Genomic DNA, 22,547 nt, shown 5'->3' on the forward strand with positions numbered 1-22,547 from the left:
CAACACCAAGGGAGGGATGAGTGGGGGTGAAGGTGATAAAGGGAACAAGTTAACTAGGCCTGGCTGACGTATCGATACATCACCCAGGGGCAGAAAGCAACAGCAGCTTCACCCAGCGGTATATCATGGGTGAAACCAACGCCGCTCCTGTGTCTCTCTGCCACCAGGGCTGCTTTCAACATCAGGCCACTGGTAGCAGCAGCTGTTCCACCAGCGATATACTGCAATCTGTCCAGAGTGGCTGGGGAAACTGAGTCAGGTGGGCGGGGTATACGGTCGTACCTTGGATCCTGAACGCCCTGGAACTTGGACGTTTTGGCTCCCAAACGCCGCAAACCTGGAAGTGAGTGTTCCAGTTTGCGAACGTTCCTTGGAACCCGAACGTTTCACAGGGCTTCCGATTGGCTGCAGGAGCTTCCGGCAGCCAATCAGAAGCCGCACTTTGATTTCCGAACGTTTTGGGATTCCATTCGACTTCCAAGGTACGACTGTAATAAAATAATTAATACTGTCGGGTCAAGCTGCCATTGCGCTCTGCCCATCATACCACAGGAGGAGGAGCTGGCTGCATCGCTAGGGCCGATACAGCTTGTTCCTCCCTTGTCATCTTTGCACTGCTCCACAGAGGCACAGGAAGCCACATGCTCCTCAGTGGAGCAGTTTAAAGAAGCCCCCCAACATACGAGCCAGAGTGGGGGCTCCATTAAACTGTTCCCACTCCCCAGCTGAGCGAGCCACGATGTATTGCACAGGAGCCAGAGAGGCATCGGGGCTCACTCAGCTGGGGGCAGGAGCCTTTGCGCCCCACAGCTGAGCAGCACAAGGGAGCTCCGGCGAGAAACCTGGGTCAGGCAGCCTGTTCCCTCTGCATGCTGGGGAGAGAAACGCTCTCTGCCCCCAGAGCTGGGAACAATCTTCATCATCATCCCTGGCATCAGGGTGAAACTGCCTCGCTGCAGTGTTATCACCAGATTGCAGTGCTGAAAACCTGACACCGCCCAGGTCTAATATTAAACCCTCATGGTTCAAAAGACATTCACACCATAAACCAACTCTTCTACAATACTGAAAGAACCACATCTTACACACATCAAGAGGAGCCCCTAATTCTGTCTACAGAAGCTACACAGAACAACAAAACATAATTAGCACAACTGATACCTAAAGGATGTTTGCCAAAAGATTGGCAGCATCAGAGAATACAAATCTGGGTTTCCTCTCATGACCAAAGCCAACTCTAAACACCACACTGGAAACTTCAGTAAAAGCAGCAGGTGGCAAAATTATAGCCTGCATTATAAACATTAGGCGTGATCTGATTTCGCCACTGCTTTTTAAACAGAAATCATTCTTGACAATTGTACCCTTCAGAATCTTATGTGACCAAACATAGTTAGGCAAACCAGCTATTCCACTCTTCCTTTAATAACTTTATGAAAATTAGACTACGCTGCGGAGAGACAGGCAAGGCAAAACATTAATCACTACTGCTGCAGAATAATGTAAAGAGAGCATAGTATCAACTGACAGACCTCAATCATTGCATGACTGCTTCAAAAACATGTTCCTCCCTCTGCCCCAGAATCTGTTTGGCGAGAGCTGAAAAGGTGGTTGTGTACAAAGAAGCAGGCCACCAGCACAACACAGAGTAGTGAGATTTGCAACTATTTATTAGCTCGCTTTGACACTTACTCCCCGGCCCTTAATCCTCCATGGTGGTTTTCGTCACTCCGTTCCAAAGAGTATCCAGCGCAACAGCCGCACAACCCTCGCCAGCAAATGCCCCACACTGCCAAGAACACCCAAACAAGGTGCTGGTCTAAGGCCTGGCTCATACCTTTCTTTTACATAGATCCGCTGACTGGTGAAGCAGAGCTCATCCTCCTCCTCAGCCGCAAAGGAAAAGGCTCCCAAGAAGTTTCAGTCCTAGCCTAAGGGAGGGCAGGCTCCATGAAGCTGCATCTTCATCATTAAGCATGGTGGTCCCTGCTGGCAAAAGGAGTCCGGGGCAGGGGGTGGGCAGCCACACACAGGTCCAGTGGAGCCTTGGGTTTGATCCAAGCCTCAGGGCTGGGCAATTTTGGCAGCCTCTGCCTTAATAAGCGCAATCAGGTCTTGGTTGATGAGGAAGACAAAGCGCAAGCTTGCGATCTAGGGAGAAAGAGAAAGGCTGTCAGTCTGGGTGCGGAAGGAAGCGCTGCATCTTTTACAGCAGAGCTTTCAAAACTTGTTGTGTTGGCGATACACTTTTTAGACGTGCATCATTTCATGACACGAGGAATTCAATTTTTCTAGCAGCCGACACGCTAATGTGCCGCAACACACACTTTGGAAAGCTGTGTTTTATAGCCTAGCCCACCTCACTGAGAGGCCAAATTGGCTGCTGCAAGAAACGATGTCTTCCCAAACCAGAGGCTCTCCAAACAGGTAATAAACCAACCTCAATGAAGTTGTCTACCTTCCAGCTAGCACCAGGCTCTTGGCTGACAGCAGCTGAAGAAACTACACCCCAGCACTTTTTATTTATTATGTTTGCTGGTTCTGTGCGGAATCAAAATTCACAACAGCTGTTTGCAGGCAAAGGAGTCTAGCATCCCATGGATTTAGGGCTGGGCTCAGCTGCTCTGGATACTGGCATCATCTTGTTATGGAACCATCAACCAAGAAGCCTGTGAAACCTTTCACCACAAAGCAGCACAGCCCTCCGCCCTGCCCACCTCCAACAGCTCACCTCCACCACTGAGTTGTTGCTGAGCTTCCATTTGCTGCCACAAAGCACTGGGCGCCCATCCACATAAATGGGCCGCCGGCCTTCGTTTGCCAGGAAAAAGTCGCCGTTGTTCTTCAGTTTGATGACACCTGTGTGCGCGCGCACAGAGAGATGAGAAGTTAGACTTTCCAAGCAGAAAGTCGGTCACAACTGCTTGCAAAGAATGCCTCGTAAGTCGAAGGTGCACTCCGCTTGGGTAATTGAAACGGTGTTTTGTAGCAGGTTTGATACCTTGAATCTGCAATATTCTTATTGGAAATTTTGGCTCTCAAAAGTGAACAGCTCAGGTCAATTTTTCCAAGGCTATTTAAAAATGTGCAAACTGGTAAATGCCACTGAATTTGGACTTTCCTAATTGTGCCTTTTTAAACACCAATATATTATTATTATTATTATTATTATTATTATTATTATTATTATTATGTCACTTTGTGTTGCAGCCTCAAGGGCCAGCAATTTAATCTCAGGCAGATCCAACCCCCTTCTACCTGATCATCTGCATTTACAAGTTGTTTGCTATAGTAATAATTTATTATTTATAACCCTACCCATCTCGCTGGGTTTCCCCAGCCACTCTGTGTGGCTCCCAACAGAATATTAAAAACACAATAAAACATCAAACATTAAAAACTTCCCTAAACAGGGATGCCTCCAGATGTCTTCTATAAGTCGGATACAGTGGACGCTTGGGTTGTGAACGTGATCTGTGCGGGAGACACATTCGCAACCCGCAGCGCCGCGTCTGCGCACATGCGGGTTGTAATTTGGTGTTTTTGCGCATGCGCGGGGCGCCGAAACCCAGAAGTAACCCATTCGGTGCTGTGTGCAACCCGAAAACGCGCAACCTGGAGCATCTGTAACCTAAGGTATGACTGTAGTTGTTTACTTCCTTGACATCTGATGGGAGGGCATTCCACAGGGTGGGCGCCACTACCGAGAAGGCCCTCTGCCTGGTTCCATGCAACCTCACATCTCGCAGTGAGGGAACCGCCAGAAGGCCCTCGGAGCTAGACCTCAGTGTCCAGGGTGAACGATGGGGGTGGAGACGCTCCTTCAGGTATAGTTAAAAAGTCTACAGATTTCCATCTAATGTCTTGGAAGTCCTCATGTGGCCTTCAGTTACCAATTCCTGATTTAGGGCAAGGAACAGCAACTGCCTCGCCTGCAATTTCTGACACACCCAAAGGCCCCTTGATATCACATGGCATTCACATCAGGAACCATGGAGACAAATTAAACACGGAGGCGTAACTTATCAGCCATATGCAGGCACTCAAAGGGCTGCCTTCCCTTTCCATCCTACAGCAATTTTACACTCCTTGTCCTACAAAGTCCTTCTCCCCAAGCAACTCAAATGCGGTAGTCCCATCTCAAGCACCTTGCTTGCGGGATATTTTCCAGGCTGGCCCCTCGAGCGCTAGATCCACATCAATCTGATTGTCTTTGGTGGCTCTGCCAAGTGTGATCTGGAAGAGAAATGAACAGAAACATTCATCGTGTGTCAATGGGACCAGCATTTTGCTCCAAGGAAATTGCAATCCACAGCCATCAAAATTAATTAGCCAAATCGACACGGCTATGGCAATCGTTCCTTCAGCGCAAGCATTTTACCTTCCTTGCCAAACAGAACAACCCCCTCTCTCCTCCCTTTGCATGCTGTTATAGGGGTACTCCTGACCCCCCTCAGAACCAATTTAGGGGTGAGCAGTGGAAGCCCCATTGTGCTAGCCGAAGTTCCTGTGTGGGCTTCATTAACTGATTCTGGCTCACTGCGTTTTCCAGCTGAATTTGCACATTGCATTCTGACATGGATATTGAAGCTGCTGTTAGCAAAACCTGCAATCTCTTGGGAGGCCGATTCCAGATTCCACATTACAGATAAAGTTGCACCATAGCAGAAGAGGAAAATAGAACTCCTTAGAAGTAGAATCATACTGAAGATACTTCTTACTTGTGAAAAGGAGTTCTCCAACTCTTGAATGTAAATACACACACAAACACTCCTACAACTGTTATTTTTGGCTTAGAAATATAGTTGGGAATTCTGTAGAGGCTACAAATTTATATATATTGGTAAAAGGTAAAGGAACCCTGGACGGTTAAGTCCAGTCAAAGGCAACTATGGGGTTGTGGCGCTCATCTCATTTTCAGGCCGAGGGAGCTGGCGTTTGTCCGCAGACAGCTTTCCAGGTCATGTGGCCAGCATGACTAAACTGCTTCTGGCGCAACATAAAACCGTGACAGAAACCAGAGCACACAGAAACACCATTTACCTTCCCACCGCAGCGGTACCTATTTATCTACTTGCGCTGGTGTGCTTTCAAACTGGTAGGTTGGCAGGAGCTGGGACAGAGCAACAGGAGCTCACTCCGTTGCAGGGATTCGAACCCCCAACCTTCCGATCGGCAAGCCCAAGAGGCTCAGTGGTTTAGACCACAGTGCCAGAGTGTTTTAAAATTAGTGCCAGACACTGATGTTCTGTTCTGTTATTGTTGGCTCTGTTACTGACACAACTATATGCAACTTGGTCTCTCTGATGCAATCCTACCTTGAAAAAGCTCTGCACTGTCTCAATCTAAGCAGCCAAGGACAGACTGGACTCACCTCCCGGGAGCGCATGAGATAACGCACCATTCTTCCACGCAGCACAGCCAATGTTTGGTTATCAAAGTCAGGGGAACTCATTCCTGGGAGAAAGAAAAGGAAGGATTAGACAGACATGGCCATTGGAAGGCCGTGGTAACCGAAGCATGCTGGGCAAGGAAAGGTGGGTTGTGTCTCCAGGACTCTCACTTAGTTGCTCTCACCAAAGGAGCCCTTTATTTAATAGTAATAGTAGTTATTGTTGTTGTTGTTTATTTGCCAGCCACTCTGGACAGCTTCCAACAAAATATGAATTATCAAACACTAAAAAACCTCCCTGTACAGGGCTGCTTTCAGACGTCTTCTAAAAGTCAGAATGAAGTTTATTTCCTTGACATCTGATGGGAGGGCGTTCCATGTTTATTCAATGAAAATTTATATATTACTGAATAAAAAAAATCAACCTCTATGAAGTATTCGCTCAAAAATAGCAGTAACAGCAGACTTTAAAAACAGTAGGCAATATTATTATTGTTGTTGTTGTTGTTGTTGTTGTTATTGAATACAAAATTGTAAACTGTGTTGAGGTTTATTAGAATAAAGCAGTATATAAATGAAACTATGAAAATGGAGGCAAAAAAGCTTTAACGAAAACAAATGCACATAATAGCATTACGTTGTCTGGATAGGGTTGCCTCCACGAAGCTGCTCTCAGCAGACGTCAAAAGCAATAAACAAACGCGCTTGCCTAGTATTAGCTGGAAGTCCCGGGGGAACAGGTGCCGCAACACTAGGAGATGGGGTTTCTCACCCGCGAGAAGAGACATGGTGTGGCTCTTCTCTCACCTGTTATGCTGTCCACCAGCACCTGCCACTTGTGGAGCTCTTGCTCCAGTTGCCGGATTTCACGCTTCTGCCTCCGGTCTGCCACTGTCAGTTCTGCGAGGAGAAAGCATGAGGAACAGATTTTTGAAAGGAAAACAAAAGTAACTTTAAATAAATAATCATGAAAAACCAGGAGAGAGAGAAAGAGAGAGAAGTGGTCTTGGGGCTGGATAAATTATTCCACTGCAGGTAAAGCTTGCTTCTGTCTAGGGTTGGACCCACATTGTTCTTCTAAACGTTTTCAGATTTAACATTCTATAACGCTTAATGCAGTTTCCCTTTGCTGGCGGCTCGCTGCTCTGCAGCGCCCTCTGGCGCTTTTAACGCGTTTTTTACAGTTATAAACCACGAGTGTAGATCCAGCCTGCGACCATTAAGGCAAGACTGAGGAGGCGGGGCGAGGAGAAAACTTAGCTCCTCTCTCTGAAAGCATTCATTCCCAACCCATGTTGAGAGTGCTGGCCTCCTCAACGAAGGGGCGGTTTCCTTACATATAGAATACGTGAGGCTCAGTCCTGCTACCTGCCCATAGCTGCCCAATCAGGATTCTAACACATATTATAAGTGATTCCGATTTTACAGATCAGAGTCTTTTTTCAGTTTCGCCCAAGAACTGGCTCACAGGGATACACCAGCCAGAATCACACAGAGTTTTATGGAGACAGAGTCATTTGAAGAATGCTATTTTTGCTCCACCTCTTGCAACAAACAGCACCCAACTCACCATGCTCCAACACCTCGTCTCGGACATCCCTAAAGTAGAGAGGAGGGAGGGAGAGGGAGAGGGAGATGTTAGATCTTGAATTGGTAACTGATCACAACTCCAGTGCCTGGGCCACAGATAATATATATATTTTCTCAAAAAACACTAGCTTGTGTTCGCTGGATTAGGGCTCTACCATGTTCATGTTGAGAGAAGCACAGTAATGCTCAAAACTGCAGCACAGCAGGAGCCAGACTGCTGGATGAAAAATGAGGAGAAACAAAACTCACCATGGACTCCACTCATTAACTAGTTTTACCCTAGGTCTGAAAGGCCCCACATCTGCTCTCTCAAACGGGTGGCCTCAGGCATTAAGTCACACTGTGTCCTCATCTGGACAATGACAGCAGCAGCGACTTGTCTTGGATTTTAAGCTTTAAGGATGATGTGTGCCAACTGGGCACCATGTTATATGTTATACTGCCCCCTAGTCTCCCTATTTAGAAGTGCTTTGGTTTTCCCAGTGTTGTTCTGATCAAGCCTTAGGATCAGTTAGAATGCATCAACTACAGTGGTGCCCCGCAAGACGAATGCCTCGCAAGACGGAAAACCCGCTAGACGAAAGGGTTTTCCATTTTTCAATGCGCTTCGCAGGACGAATCTCTCTATGGGCTTGCTTCGCAAGACGAAAATGTCTTGCGAGTCTTGAGATTTTTTTTCGCTCCCCACCCCCTTTTTCTAAGGCACTAAGCTGCTAATAGCCTTTTAGCAGCTAATCCGCTAATCCCTTAAACCTTTAATAGCCGCTAAACCGCTAATAGCGCTAATCCGCTAATAGGGTTGCTTCGCAAGACGAAAAAACCGCTAGACGAAGAGACTCGCGGAACGGATTCTTTTCATCTTGCGAGGCACCACTGTAATTGCTCCCACATTGAACATCTACCTAATCCGGTTTAGACCAACTCATTTAGGGGGAAAACCTTCTCTCTGGCCTTCTTCTTGGTCACTTTGTGTTGCAGCCTCAAGGGCCGGCAATTTAATCTCAGGCAGATCCGAGACAAATTTATACCCCGCCCATCTGGCTGGGTTTCCCCAGCCACTCTGGGCGGCTCCCAACAGAACATTAAAAACACAATAAAACATCACACATTAAAAACTTCCTGATACAGGACTGCCTTCAGATGTCTTCTAAAATTCAAAATATATTTTTAAAAAATTGTCCAGTAGCACCTTAGAGACCAACTAAGTTTGTTCTGAGTTGCATGAACACTTCTTCAGATTCAGATTCTAAAAGTCAGATAGTTGTTTATTTCTTTGACATCTGAAGGGAGGGCATTCCACAGGGCGGGTGCCACTACCGAGAAGGCCCTCTGCCTGATTCCCTGCAACCTCACTTCCTGCAGTGAGGGAACTGCCAGGCGGCCTTTGGAGCTGGACCTCAGTGTCTGGGCTGAACGATGGGAGTGGAGATGTTCATTCAGGTTTACTGGGCTGAGGCCGTTTAAGGTTATAAAGGTCAGCACCAACAGTTTGAATTGTGCTCGGAAATGTACTGGGAGCCAATGTAGGTCTTTCAGGACCGGTGTTATTGTTAGGATATTTCCGTTCCACCTTAAAAGGGAGCAGGATGTTTGTGTCACAGCCTGCGTATTTCCTGTTCACAGGATGTTTCTGTTGTGTCTATGCTTTCATTTCTCTCTCTGTGTCTGAGACACTGAAGCAGGCAGTCATGTTTTCTCTTTGTTCTGACCAACGCTGAATAAAGTTGTAAATATGCTCTCCTGAGTGCATCTTTCGCTATGCGAACTCTGCTGATAGAGCGTGCATCAGCTCTGGAATGTGGCAAGCTATTTCTGGAGCTCATGTCGCTAATTGCTGATACTGTATCTACGGGAGATCAATGGATCGCAACGGAGACGACATGGAGTCATGATGGACTTTGTCTCCCTGGCAGTATCCCAACAGTTATATGGTCTCAGTGGCTGCTCCCAGTCACCAGTCTAGCTGCCGCTATTCAAATTGCGTTCACGTTATAAATAAAAAAATGAAGATAGATTCCTACTGAAGTGTGGACTGGATGTGAGTTTAACTAACCCTTAGGCTAACATATGTCCAGGCTGAAACCGAAGGTTCTCCGGCCACTAAGCCAGACAAACATAGGCCAAGAATACTGATGGCAGAGTGTTTCTAATGAACAGAGGGAACGCAGCTGGCCTTAGCCACACCCTTTTCACTTACTTTAGTTTGCTGTCATCTATCATGTCTTCGGCATCGGAGAAGTTGAGCACCTGGTCCCCTTTGGGCAGTGGCTGCACTGGAAGAGACCAGAGAGGGCAAAGGACGGTTCAGAATCCTGGCACAAGCCGCAGGTTCCAAACTTTACCTGGCAACAGATGAGCTGGCCATACCTGTTTGATCATCCAAGAGGTAGTACTGCTTCATGAGTTGCCAATGCGTCTGCAGGACCTTGGCAGTGCGGGAAGGGTAGAAAACCTCGGGGTGCTTGTGCAGAAGATCCTGGAAGGTGTCCAGGGTGGGCTGGCTGGTCTAGGAATAAGAGAAAAGAGGCTCAAGCGGGAAGAAAAGGACCTCCGCCAAAGGCTGCTTCTCACATTTATTTTCAACGAATAGAGATTTTAACTCTAGTTAAACCCATCAAGTTAAAAGTCAACTGCCGAGAATACGTGCAGCTTGCAGACTTAACATATAGAACAAGAGAACATATGTTTAGAGAAGATTGGAAAACGTTTATTGAATATATGGGAAATAACTGTGTACAGCTGAAAATGCTGGCAGCATTAAGATAAATTCAACAGTGTAAATAAGTTTTGATAGATGTAATAATGGAATACTGAATGGTATAGTTTTTGTAAAATGTGCAGGGATTTATGATATGCAAAATGAACCATGGAAAGAGAAGAATGGAAGTCACTGATATTTTAAGGATGTAAAAATGAGTACTTTAAAATTGTAAAACAGAAAATCTAATAAATATTAGAGGGGGGGGGGACTGTCAAGTTTTCTAGAAAGATGGGAATAAAATTTACAGGCCGCAAACTGTGTGTAGCCATTCAATCATCTCAAAATTATACAAGGGAGGCCTTCAAGAAATTGTTGCTGTGTGGAATGTTTCTGTTCAGGCTTCCAGCTTAGCCAGGGAATGCCCTTTGAGAAACTCTGTTCCATTATCCTTTGTCCCTTGGTCTTTTTGTCGCATCCCCCACCCCAGTTACAGAGACAGGGCATTCTGTGCCCTTGCTTCTGGTTATCTCCCTCCCTTCAGGCTCATTTTTCTAATGATTATGACCACTTCTGCAAACCTGGGGTTTCCCCCCCAAACCTCTTGACAACCCTCTTTCATGAAGAAGTGGTGTCATTTTGGGTACATAAAGACAACGCTTAGAAACGGAGTGTGCTATGAGTATACAAGATATTACAATCTCTCTCACACACATAAATATTTACACACCTAAAGAAGAAAAGGTTTGTGGCTGTTATATCAAGCAAGCCACTTGCTATACAGGGTACGGCAAATCTCTACCAAAAATCAACAGGGAGAAAAGGAGCTACTCTGAACCCTGCCTTGCTTTCCTCTAAGGCAGCCTTTCTCAACCTGTGGGTCCCCAGATGTTGTTGAACTACAACTCCCATCACCCCTAGCACCCTGGCATTTACAAACCTTCTAGCTAGCAAGGCCAGAGCTCAGGGATGATGGGAGTTGTAGTCCAACAACATCTGGGGACCCACAAGTTGAGAACCGCTGCTCTAAGGCATGGGTAGGCAAACTAAGGCACGGGGACCGGATCCAGCCCAATCACCTTCTAAATCCGGCTTGCAGACAGTGCAGAAATCAGCGTGTTTTCACGAGTAGAATGTGTCCTTTTATTTAAAATGCATCTCTGGGTTATTTGTGGAGCATAGGAATTCATTCATTCCCCCCCCCCAATATAGTCCAGCCCCCCACAAGGTCTGAGGGACAGTGGACCGGCCCCCTGCTGAAAAAGTCTGCTGACCCCTGCTCTAAGGTAACCAGGGCTACAGTTGAAGTAGCCCCTTCTCAATCCTTACCGATCCCACTTTGCTTAGTAGCTGCTCCTCTGCTTTGCTGAAGAGCACTTTACTCTGCATAGAGGCTATGGCTTCCGGATGCAGCTGCCGCATGGCCTGGCAAGACAGCCTGGTGGAGGAAGGGAAAAAGAGAATAAAAAGGGATCAGTCGCCCAACACCAAACAGCAACCAGTGGCATTCACCCAAGAAAATATAGAACGTAAAAAAGAAAAGGAAAACATAAACAGGGGTGTGTAGTTGGTTTTGTATCATCACAAATGCCAAGATGGACCCATAGGGAGTCTCATTTGTGCAATCAAAATCCACTTTTATTAGGGGTAAACACTCTTAAAACTTCCAATAAGCCTCATAAATGCCTTAACCGCAGAAACACAAGCAAAATTGCCTTCTTAGGTGAGGTTTGGATATGCCAAAGGGGCAATTCACTTTCAGGCACTGAGGAAGCAGGGAACAAACGCTTCCCAGTGAAACCAGGTCTGCTCTCAGCAGCTGTTTGGAAACAAAGAGTGCTGAGATTCCATATTGCAGTGCCATCTCATCAAGAAGCCTGACTTTATTTTATTTTTAAAGGGGACTAAATCGAGAATATTGCATCCTTCCTCCTGCTCTGTAGGGCTGAAGAACGAAGAGGAAAGGACAGTAAAGGAACCTCCTTGCCCATACACAGTGCCTTCCATTCCGAAAACAAACTTCAAAGGCAAGTCCTGTTCATTTCAAAAGAATTTACTTCCAAGTAAGAGCATTTATGAAAACTTTCGGAGCTAGGTGAAAACCATGTTCCTCTACCAGTACAACGGATTGTCTTCCCTCCCATCACAAGCTGATCTAGTCCTAGTCCTCAAATTGAGATGGTCCATAGATGTCAGACAGAAAAGGAAGCCCTTTGTTCTTGGGAGACAAGACACCCCTTTAATAGGATCAATCCCCATGCCTCCCACTCTGAGAAACGTGGAGGAGAAAACTTACTTGGAAATCACGGGGTCATAGAGCAGAGCGTACCATCTCTCCTGGATCTCCCGCAGATTAAAACGGCAGCTGAACTTCACTCCCAGGTGCACAGAGGTCAAGTCATTGGTCTTCAGAGAGGAAGAGAAAGAGAAAAACTCTTGGGAATACAATGGACGCTTGGGTTGTGAACGTGATCCATTTGGGAGGCATGTTCGCAACCCGCAGTGTTCCCAACCCACGACACGCGGGTTGCGATTTGGTGCTTCTGCGCATGTGCCGAAACCCGGAAGTAACCATTCTGGTACTTCCAGGTTTGGCACGGTACGCAACCCGAGACGTCTGTAACCCGAGGTATGACTGTAATGTAACAGATGTCTGCGAAGCCTGCCCATACGAATCACAATCGCTCACGCAGAGATGCCCAACTCTCTGTGGACAACCATGCTCCAGCCTAGGGCTAGCAAACGATTTTGAAAAAGGTACAAATTGGCTTCAGCTGCTTTGTGCTCAAACAGAACACACTGGAGGATGAAGTAAGAGGGTTATTGTTCTTGTTTTGTTTTTATATATTGTGATCTTTTCTGTGAATCGCCCTGAGACCTCCAGGTGTACGGCAGTACAATACAATACAAAAACAGTGGTACCCCGCAAGACGAATGCCTCGCAAGACGGAAAACCCGCTAGACGAAAAGGTTTTCCGTTTTTCAATGCGCTTCGCAAGACGAATTTCCCTATGGGCTTGCTTCGCAAGACGAAAATGTCTTGCGACTCTTGAGATTTTTTTCCGCTCCCCACCCCCTTTTTCTAAGGCACTAAGCTGCTAATAGCCTTTTAGCAGCTAATCCGCTAATCCCTTAAACCTTTAATAGCCGCTAATCCGCTAATAGCCGCTAAACCGCTAATAGCGCTAATCCGCTAATAGGGTTGCTTCGCAAGACGAAAAAAACGCTAGACGAAGAGACTCGTGGAACGAATTAATTTCGTCTTGCGAGGCACCACTGTACCTTTATTGGCATTACAAGTTAAGATATTTCAAACCACTAGGATAAATTTAAAAGGGGCAGGAGTGAGGCTGTCGAGGGTCACAAGGCACTTGATTGTTCTTTTTCACCTTGTCTATTCCCTAGAGCAGTGATGGCCAAACTCGGCCCTCCAGCTGTTTTTGGACTACAACTCCCACCATCCCTAGTTAAGAGGACCAGGGGTCAGGGATGATGGGAAGTGTAGTCCCAAAACAGCTGGAGGGCTGAGTTTGGCCATCACTACCCTAGAGGAATGATTCATTAAGAACCCTTTCGGGTAAGATGGAGATTTAAAAGGGCAGTATATAAATTCAATAAATAAATAAAATAAATAAAAAAGTAATTACTGAGCAATGTTGAAAATGCATGGAATTAGAACACATGAGTATATATATCAGCAGTTCTCAACCTGTGCGTCCCCAGATGTTGTTGGACTACAACTCCCATCATCCCTGAGCTCTGGCCTTGCGAGCTAGGGGTGATGGGAGTTGTAGTCCAACAACATCTGGGGACCCACAGGTTGAGAAAGGCTGATATATATGAAGCTGCCTTATATGGTCCATCTAGCTCACTACTGTCCACATGACCTGGCAGCAGCTCACCAGAGAATGTGGGAACGCAAGGCCCCAGGTATACATACCCAGGTCAATATGGCAACAGAGAATGGGCTCAGGGCATTACAGATGTCATTATTTTAATATCTGCACATGGAAGACTGCCTGGGCGCCTCACTTCAGTCACTACCAGTTTCTTGAAATCAAAGACTGTTCCTGATCCACTGTGGATCTTGATTTTAAGATCGCCTGGCATCCCTATATCTGCATCTATCTGCAAGTCTTAACCCTGTTCTACTACCTGAAGCACAGCGTTGATCAGCAACAAATCGTCAGTGGGTTTCCAGCGGCCCAAATCCTTGTTGACCTGCAAGGGCTGCTTGCTCTTCTTCATCCGCTTGGTGAGGCTGGGGTTTGGAGCTGGGCTTGGAGTGACAGGTGCAGAGACAGATTTGGACACCTGTGGAAGCAGAGGTTGGCATACAGACTACAGCAGGCACAGCAACACAACGAAGCCAAAATGTAGCAGAGAGCCGTGGCCGCTGACAAACTGCATCGCAAGGTTACTTAAGGGGCACCCGCAACAGCACTGGACAGCAATGAGATGAAAACGTTTGCAAGGGTTTCAAAAGCATCAAATTTGAATAATGTGGCCACAGATCTGCTATGGTGGCTCTTATCGAGGGAGGTATATATAACCTAACTCACCTTCTTCTTCTCACTGGAAGAGGGTTCACTGCCAGAGCAGCGCCCTGGCTCCACCCCACTGGGACCCTTGGCCCGGCTGGATGATTTGGCAAGGCTGCTCTCTACCAGCTCATCATCAAACTTCTTCCGCTTGATGAACCTAGAATGAGGAAATTCTGTATTATATTGCAGCAAGTTACCTCCACCAATGGCCTCATCAGCACTGCTACAAACAATATGAATATGGGCTGTCAATGGAACTTCCTGAAGGCTGAAGTCCACAAAGGGATTCGGAATGACTGGGGAGTTTCCCCACTTCAAGGAATTTGTTTACAAGACCAGTGAAGAAGAAGGGGAAGGGGAAGAGGAAGAAGAAGAACAGCAACAACAACATTTATATCCCACCCATCTGACTGGATTTCCCCACCCACTCTGGGCGGCTTACAGCATGTATAAAAACCTAATCAAACATAAAAAAGCAGAATATCTTATACAGACCATAAACCAGTAAATCGGTAAAAACTAATAATACTAATTATAATAGTAGTAGTAGTAGTAACAATGAGAATACTAGTAATAATAATAATTAAAAAAAAGTTTACAGTTATACCCAAATTAAAATAACCATCAACCCCAAGTAAACATTTAACCAACCCCAACCCAACAAAAACAAAACAGAGGAACAAAAATTAGAACCGTTTAAACCGTTATGAAACATTTTAGCCAAGAGTTGTTCCAGCAATGTCCCTCCGGCCTCCCAGGAGCCTTTTTTAGCTGTTTGAGGTGAGTCTGGGCCCCAGCCCCTAGGCCAGGTGGAAATGGCCCTTGCAGCAGGGAGCAATCCGTTCCTTTGCCTGCATTTGTTTTAAACTGACTTTAATATTGTATTGTGCGTAGGGCAGGTAAGAAATCAAACAAAAATGGTAAAAGCCTGGACCGCATGGGGAAATGAATAAGGTGCCAGGTTACAACTCTGAAAGGGGCATATTTGGTTCTGAACCCACCAGGCCCACACTTGCCGTTACAGTGGACGCTCAGGTTGCGAACGTGATCTGTGCTGGATGCATGTTCACAACCAGCAGTGTCGCGTCTGCACATGCGTGGGTTGCGATTTGGCGCTTCTGTGCATGCGCAAAGCGCGATTTAGTGCTTCTGCTCATGCGCAACCACCGAAACCCGGAAGTAACCCATTCCGGTACTTCCAGGTTTCAGTGGTCTATAACCTGAAAAAACGCAACCTGAAGCGTCTGTAACCCAAGGTATGACTGTATTTATATGAGCCCTTTGCGAATAAGATGAATACAAAGGGGCTGCAGGTAGCACCGCTCCTCCTAGCTTCTCGTATGTTGAGGCATAACTTACAGAGTGGAGGAGAGAATCTTTTCCACCTGTGGAAACTCCCTGTGTGATTTGGAAGTCAGGGTTCTAAACTGTCCACGACTAGAAAGGGCTCTCCACTTCAGAAGCCATCCCTCAACAGACCAGACACGGGGCCACACTAGAAAAGCTAACCAACAAACTGAAACTAGCAGGGGGACCAGCAAAAGAGGATCGCTTCACCCCAGTATGTCCCCCCCCCCTTTATCACATACACATCTCAATAAAACAACATAGCACCCCGCCCCCTGTAGAATACAAACTGATATAGCTAACTTGACGCAACAACCCCTCTCCCACACAAAGAAAACTCACTGCAAGCAACTAAACACACCCAATCATGCTACAGGCTCTCCAAGCTCCCACACTGCCAAAAAAATCAAACAAACAGATAAAAGAACCTATCCTCGCGATGCTGAGACAAAAAACTCTGCACATGCACTAAGCAAAAGAAAAATCTCATGCCCACTTCTTTCTCAGCCCCGCAACCTCACAATGTCTATAACAGCAGAGTCTCACACCAAACGTAACTGACCTGTAGAGAGGACTCGATGAATTGAAAATGAAGACGTTGTATGTACCCTTGTTAACTATGAAAATACTTTAATAAAAACAACTATTTAAAAAAACCCACAGATACGGGGCCAAGAGAAGCTGCTTATCTTAAGGAATAGGGTAAAATGCACAGCTCCTTTAGAGCCATGTTGCCCCTTCATGTGAGTCATATTGTAGGATTGTAGTCACATTGTTTTGGGTTCCTCCTCCTAATTAAAAGAGCTTTTAGGGTTTTATGCTGTGGCCCCACAGGTGAATTTCCCAGTTATCTTCAGAACAGTGAAAACCCCTAGGCAAAAAAGCAGCCAGACTATTTATCTACCCTTTAGCACCTGGATTTCAGGGGGGGGAACCATAGCCAACCCACAATGATCTCTATTCTATTCAGCTGCTCCAGTCTCCAAGCTCAGCCACCAGGTGTCCTCCTTTTCCCTAGCTCAGAGGTTTTCAACCTTTTTGAGTCCGTGGCTCCCTTGACCAACTACATTCTTTCTGCGGCACCCCTGTGGGGCTCAGGAGCCCAGTAACGTCACCCCTTCCCTGCAGAGTTGCAGCCTCTCACCCTTTTTCAAACATGCCCCCTTGTGCAATGTTCCCTCAGCCTTCTCTCCTCTCCCCTCTCCTTGGAAGTCCTCTGGGTAGCTGTTGCTGCTGTCCCTGATCTCTGACCCACCCACTCTGCCCCAAAGAGAGGTGCCTTCTCACGCTGCCCCACAGGCCTGGGAAGAGGATGCCACCAGCCTTAGCGGCCTGAAGGAGACTGGCCTAAGTGAATGTGAGACCAGCACCTTACCCTGGGAGGCAGCAATGGCAGCAGCGGGCACCGCCAGTCCTGTATGGTGGAAATACTCCCCTTTGGAGCTGGGCACTCAGCTCCCAGGCAGGCCTTGCACCCTGTAACCGCAAGAAAGGCCAGCATGGTGCCTGCCTGCTTGCCTAGGCTCCCACTTGTCCATCCATTCCCAACAGCAAGGACTGGCTGGCTGGGCTCTCTCGCCCACTTGCTTGCTTACTCTGAGTCCACCTCGGCTCCTAGCAACCAGCACCCCTTGGCCAGCCCCAGAGGCACCATTCGCCCGGGGAGCTAGAGGCCAGGGCTGCTGCAACAAACAGCTACGCAAGCTTTTGGGAGGAAGACACGAGAGGGCATCAGAGGAAGGAAGGGAAGGAAAGAGGCCAATATTGCCCTGAATATCATTCAAGGGACCCCAAGGTGCCACGGAACACTGGTTGAAAACCACTGCCCAATGCTGCCTCCCCAACCCAGCATGGTACCTGGAAGAACTGCGCCGTTTTGGAATGGCACCCGACACTTGTGAGGAGCTCCTTTTTTGCCCTGCCAGAGACTCTTCGTCTTCAGAGCGGCTCGCTGTGCCCGACGCCATCAGTCTGGAATACAACACGTCTGCGACAGAAAAAGAAACAAAATCACTGGCTGCACTACTGCTCTGTTTTAATACCATGCTGGGCTAATTTTAACCATGTGGCGAATACTGGATGCTGCAGAGGATAAGCAGTAAGGTCCCCCCCCCCCCCCCGGCACTCATTCACAGATTTGTCTATTGATTCACCCATAACCTGGCAGCCCTAGGCATTCAGAAATCAACTGAGTTTGGTTGTGCTCCACAAGAACCCTTTGTTGTGTGCAGTGGTACCTCGGGTTACAGACGCTTCAGGTTACAGACTCCGCTAACCCAGAAATAGTATCTTGGGTTAAGAACTTTGCTTCAGGATGAGAACAGAAATCACACGGCGGCGGCAGGAGGCCCCATTAGCTAAAGTGGTACCTCAGGTTAAGAACAGTTTCAGGTTAAGAATGAACCTCCAGAACGAATTAAGTTCTTAACCCGCGGTACCACTGTATTCCTAAATACATTTACCTGGAAATGTACCATCTGAGAAACTTGCTTCTAAGGAAATGTCCTCAGCCACTTTTTATTATTATACAGAGAACACCTTCCATGGAAATGGCTTCCACAAATCTATTGTCACAATGTTAATACAGTACTAACATTTGGGGCCATCCAAGGAAGCTGAATGCTGGAACATTCAGGATACACAAAAGGATGATTATTCAACATGCTCTACGTGGGGCTGCTTTTGAAGGGACATGGGTGGCGCTGTGGGTTAAACCACAGAGCCTAGGACGTGCCGATCAGAAGGTTGGCGGTTTGAATCCCCGCGACGGGGTGAGCTCCCATTGCTCGGTCCCTGCTCCTGCCCACCTAGCAGTTTGAAAGCACGCCAAAGTGCAAGTAGATAAATAGGTACCACTCCGGCGGGAAGGTAAACGGCATTTCCGAGCGCTGCTCTGGTTCACCAGAAGAGGCTTAGTCATGCTGGCCACATGAGCTGTACGCCGGCTCCGTCGGCCAATAAAGCGAGATGAGCGCCGCAACCCCAGAGTCGGTCACGACTGGACCTAATGGTCAGGGGTCCCTTTACCTATGTGGGGCTGCCCTTGAAGATGACTTGGAAGCTTCAACTGGTGCAAAATCCAGCAGCCACATAGCTAAGAGCAAAGGCTGTGGGGCTGAGCAGTCGTCTCCCAGCACCACCTTCTAGAATTCTAAAAACAGGCTGGCCGTTGGGGCAAACCAGAGGTTGAGACTAGGGAGGCCTTTGGTCTGATCCAGCAGGACTTTCTTTTCGATGTAGCTTTTCACATCATCCCCTGCCTGACCCCTTTGACTGCGAACTGAGCCTGGGGGGCTCCTGCAATTGAACTAGCACCAGAGAATTAGTTTCAGTCCAGGCCGTCTGGAGCTGCACAGCAACCACCTACTCTTTGCTCCCCAAAAGGGTATATCTGCGACTGGTAGTTGCTACACATTCACTCAGTTTACGGCATGCCCAAACATTTATAGAGCTGCCATACGTCCGGAATTTCCCAGGCATAGACAGTCATCGGAAACAGTGTCCAGGAGGAAATCACTGAAATCTTCAGGAAAATCCAGACAAATGGCAGCCCATGCCGGCAGTGTAAATTTTGTAGAATTCCATTAAATAAAAAAGCACACAACTTTTGTCTCTGGATTTTCACTTTTTGAAATATGGCAACCGTATTTTTAAGTTTTAAAAGGGTTGTGTTGTTTACAGCTGGGACAGCTCAGCCGGGGCTCTTAATCTCAGGGTTGTGGGTTCGAGTCCCACATTGGGCAAAAGATTCCTGCACTGAAGGAGGTTGGACTAGATGACCTATGTGGTCCCTTCCAACTCTTATTCTGTGGTGTAGCAGAACAAAAATTCAAAGCTCCACTCAGGGCACGGACAGTTAATTAAATCATTATAGGGTTGCCATATTTCAAAAAGTGAAAATCCAGACACAAAAGTTGTTGAGCTTTACAAAATCTCGAAGAACTTGGACGTTTCTTAGCCATTCCGGGGTTGTGTGTCCGGGAAATTCCGGACATATGGCACCGCGGGTTTTAATCGGCGGGAGCGCGGGCAGAAGCTACTCAATCTGCGCAGGCTTGCAGGGGTTTCGCCCTGAATCTCGCTCGAACCCGACGCGAGGAGAGAAACGCAGGCGTCGCGCGCCTGCGCAGCGCCGCCACCCTGCCTCCTCGTCCGCTGTCGCGCATGCGCTTTCCACCCACAGCCCTGCTGTTTTCGCCCTTAACCGACTGTGGCAAATGTTTCCCCCGCTTAACGGTGGTCCACCTCCGAGGTTTTAGAAAAGGTTGCCCCGACAATGCCTCACCATTCCCGAAAGTTACGACGGCTCCTGCCTCTCTCCGACGTCCATCTCGGAAAGCTGAATAACTTCCGGGGGGAAAAAGGAAGGAGTCCACGAAGCCACTTCCGGTTTGTCATCGAGAAGCCCAAGCGAAGCCGAGACGGCCATCTTTGTTAAAGGCACAACAGTCGTTTGTTGTTATTGTTGTTTAGTCGTTTAGTTGTGTCCGACTCTTCGTGATCCCATGGACCAGAGCACGCCAGGCACTCCTGTCTTCCACTGCCTCCCGCAGTTTGGTCAAACTCATGCTGGTAGCTTCAAAGACACTATCCAACCATCTCATCCTCTGTCATCCCCTTGTCATCCCTTGTGCCCTCCATCTTTCCCAACATCAGGGTCTTTTCCAGGGAGTCTTCTCTTCTCACGAGCTGGCCAAAGTATTGGAGCCTCAGCTTCAGGATCTGTCCTTCCAGTGAGCACTCAGGGCTGATTTCCTTCAGAATGGATAGGTTTGATCTTCTTGCAGTCCATGGGACTCTCAAGAGTCTCCTCCAGCACCATAATTCAAAAGATTCAATTCTTCGGCTATCAGCCTTCTTTATAGTCCAGCTCTCACTTCCATACATCACTACTGGGAAAACCATGGCTTTAACTATACAGACCTTTGTTGCTTTTTAAGATGCTGTCTAGGTTTGCCATCGCCTTTCTCCCAAAGAGCAGGCGTCTTTTAATTTTGTGGCTGCTGTCACCATCTGCAGTGATCATGGAGCCCAAGAAAGCAAAATCTCTCACTGCCTCCATTTCTTCCCCTTCTATTTGCCAGGAGGTGATGGGCCCAGTGGCCATGATCTTCCTTTTATTGATTGAACTTTTCATTTGGGGTGCCCCAAAACCACATTTCCATGTCAATGTATCGCGAAAACTTCATTATTATTATTATTATTAATTTTATATACACACACACTTTTTATATTTTCTCTTTTACAATTTACTCATTTTTACATCCTTAAAATATCAATGACTTCCCTTCTTCTCTTGCCTTATCTTTTTTTAAAAAAAATAATCACTGATTTTTTTATTAATTTATTTGCATGCCGGCTGCTAGGCATGATGGTTTTGATTCCCAGTAGATTGGAACAAACGAAAAGAGGTGCTTACTAGCCTGTAGAATTCACTGCCACATGAAACGTCTGAATGGCTTTAAAAGGGGATTAGGCAAATTCATAAACGTATCAATGGCTATTATGCATGATGAATAATAGAACCTCCATGTTTAGAGGCAGTTTAGAATTGTGAATGGCAGTTCCTGAGGAGCAACAGCAGGAGAAGAGGGTTGTCTTCATGTGCTGCTTGGGGGCTTCTTGGAAATACCTGATTGGCGCTGTGGGACACAGGATGTTGGACTAGATTTGCTCATGTAAACTGAGTTTGTGAATGGAGCTCGGTCTTTGGGCTCCAAGCTAAGTAGTGCCCAAATTCTTCTTTACAGTACACTCCTAAACTTAGTGGGTTACTGCTAAGTAGACATATATAGGATCGCGCTGTAGGGTTGCGCTGTTAATCCTGGCAACTGTCAGGCCCAGGTCACACATAACACTAAGCCAAAACATGCCTTAGTGCAAAAGCACAAGCATGCAGCTTCCCAGGGAGAACATCGTGGCGGCTTTTTCTGCTTGTCCAGCCCTGCTAATGTGCTGCTCTGAGCTATGCTATGGTTTGGCTTAGCATGTTGTTTGAACCTCTGGGTGGAATCTAGACACATATAAAAACCATTCTGAATATACTTTGCTTTAAAGCGTTTTGAAAAATGCATTGAGTTCTCCATAAGGCTCACCATCGCCATCTGGTATCATATTGCATATTGCACTTAAAACGTTTTATTTGTGGCTGTACAGTCATACCTTGGATCCCGAATGCCTTGCGAGTTGAACATTTTGGCTCCTGAACACCGCAAACCCGTGTATATATAGCGTATGTTAAGCAATAATTAAGAATGTAAAGTGAGAATATGTATATATGCAGTGTTATTTTTCTAGAAAAAGAGGTGCTGGAGCTCACCATGAATGTCTCTCTTGTTCTCTTAGAATGGCAATGGTGCCCACCTGAGAAGTCAGGAGCTGAGCGCTAGTGAGCTCAAGCTGAAAAATAGTCCTGAATATACGCGAGTGGCGCTGTGGGTTAAACCACAGAGCCTAGGACTTGCCGATCAGAAGGTTGGCGGTTCGAATCCCTGCTCCTGCCAACCTAGCAGTTCGAAAGCACATCAAAGTGCAAGTAGATAAATAGGTACCGCTTCAGTGGGAAGGTAAACGGCGTTTTCGTGCGCTGCTCTGGTTCACCAGAAGCGGCTTAGTCATGCTGGCCACATGACCCGGAAGCTGTACACCAGCTCCCTCGGCCAATAAAGCGAGATGAGCGCCGCAACCCCAGAGTCGGCCACGACTGGACCTAATGGTCAGGGGTCCCTTTACCTTTACCAGACTTTTTTAAACAAGATTTTTTTAAATTGCTGTAACTCACCCTGTCTCTCTAGGCAGGGGGGGGGGCTGTACATTAAATATAAGCTTTGTTTACATCTTGTCCATATGTTGTAGGAATTAGTCTTGATCATATTTGCTTTTTCATAGCTTCCTCTAGGCTTGCTGCCATTAAATCTTCCTCAATCCCCACCCACTCTTCCTGTTAAATGATGATTAGTCTCCTTCTGCTAGAATA

At 47.0% G+C, this 22,547-nt stretch overlaps 3 protein-coding genes across 3 annotated transcripts in view; 1 reads left to right on the plus strand and 2 right to left on the minus strand.

Annotated features, from left to right (window-relative positions):
* Positions 1 to 22,547, plus strand: part of KCNH3 (potassium voltage-gated channel subfamily H member 3) — a 142,278-nt gene that overhangs the window by 71,234 nt on the left and 48,497 nt on the right. The gene's annotated exons all lie outside the window — the stretch shown is intronic.
* MCRS1 (microspherule protein 1) lies at positions 1,653 to 19,991 on the minus strand. The gene is made up of 14 exons (XM_083427784.1): positions 19,857 to 19,991; positions 17,429 to 17,558; positions 14,243 to 14,381; positions 13,836 to 13,994; positions 11,977 to 12,086; positions 11,010 to 11,118; positions 9,350 to 9,488; positions 9,180 to 9,255; positions 6,963 to 6,991; positions 6,200 to 6,292; positions 5,375 to 5,457; positions 4,149 to 4,236; positions 2,732 to 2,859; positions 1,653 to 2,151 (listed from the first exon to the last, which is right to left on the minus strand). The coding sequence occupies exons 2-14, from the start codon at positions 17,536 to 17,538 to the stop codon at positions 2,065 to 2,067; spliced, it is 1,350 nt and encodes a 449-aa protein (XP_083283910.1). The 5' UTR covers positions 17,539 to 17,558; positions 19,857 to 19,991; the 3' UTR covers positions 1,653 to 2,064.
* ITGA7 (integrin subunit alpha 7) overlaps positions 21,791 to 22,547 on the minus strand; it is a 99,022-nt gene continuing 98,265 nt past the window's right edge. The window contains exon 26 of the transcript XR_014507989.1: positions 21,791 to 22,280. The gene's annotated coding sequence lies outside the window, so the exon portion shown is untranslated. The remainder of the gene's footprint in view (positions 22,281 to 22,547) is intronic.

This window comes from Podarcis tiliguerta, assembly GCF_965153285.1.
Source record: "Podarcis tiliguerta genome assembly, chromosome: 2".
Classification (NCBI taxonomy): Eukaryota; Metazoa; Chordata; class Lepidosauria; order Squamata; family Lacertidae; genus Podarcis; species Podarcis tiliguerta.

What these genes read in the sequence shown, in the direction of transcription:
- MCRS1 (XM_083427784.1), bottom strand. Translation starts at nt 17,538, where the DNA reads ATGGCGTCGGGCACAGCGAGCCGCTCTGAAGACGAAGAGTCTCTGGCA. An exon ending in AGACGAGGTGTTGGAGCATG is followed by an intron (nt 6,293 to 6,962) that starts GTGAGTTGGGTG and finishes TTCTCCTCGCAG; the next exon opens with AACTGACAGTGGCAGACCGG. An exon ending in ATCTCATGCGCTCCCGGGAG is followed by an intron (nt 4,237 to 5,374) that starts GTGAGTCCAGTC and finishes TTTCTCTTCCAG; the next exon opens with ATCACACTTGGCAGAGCCAC.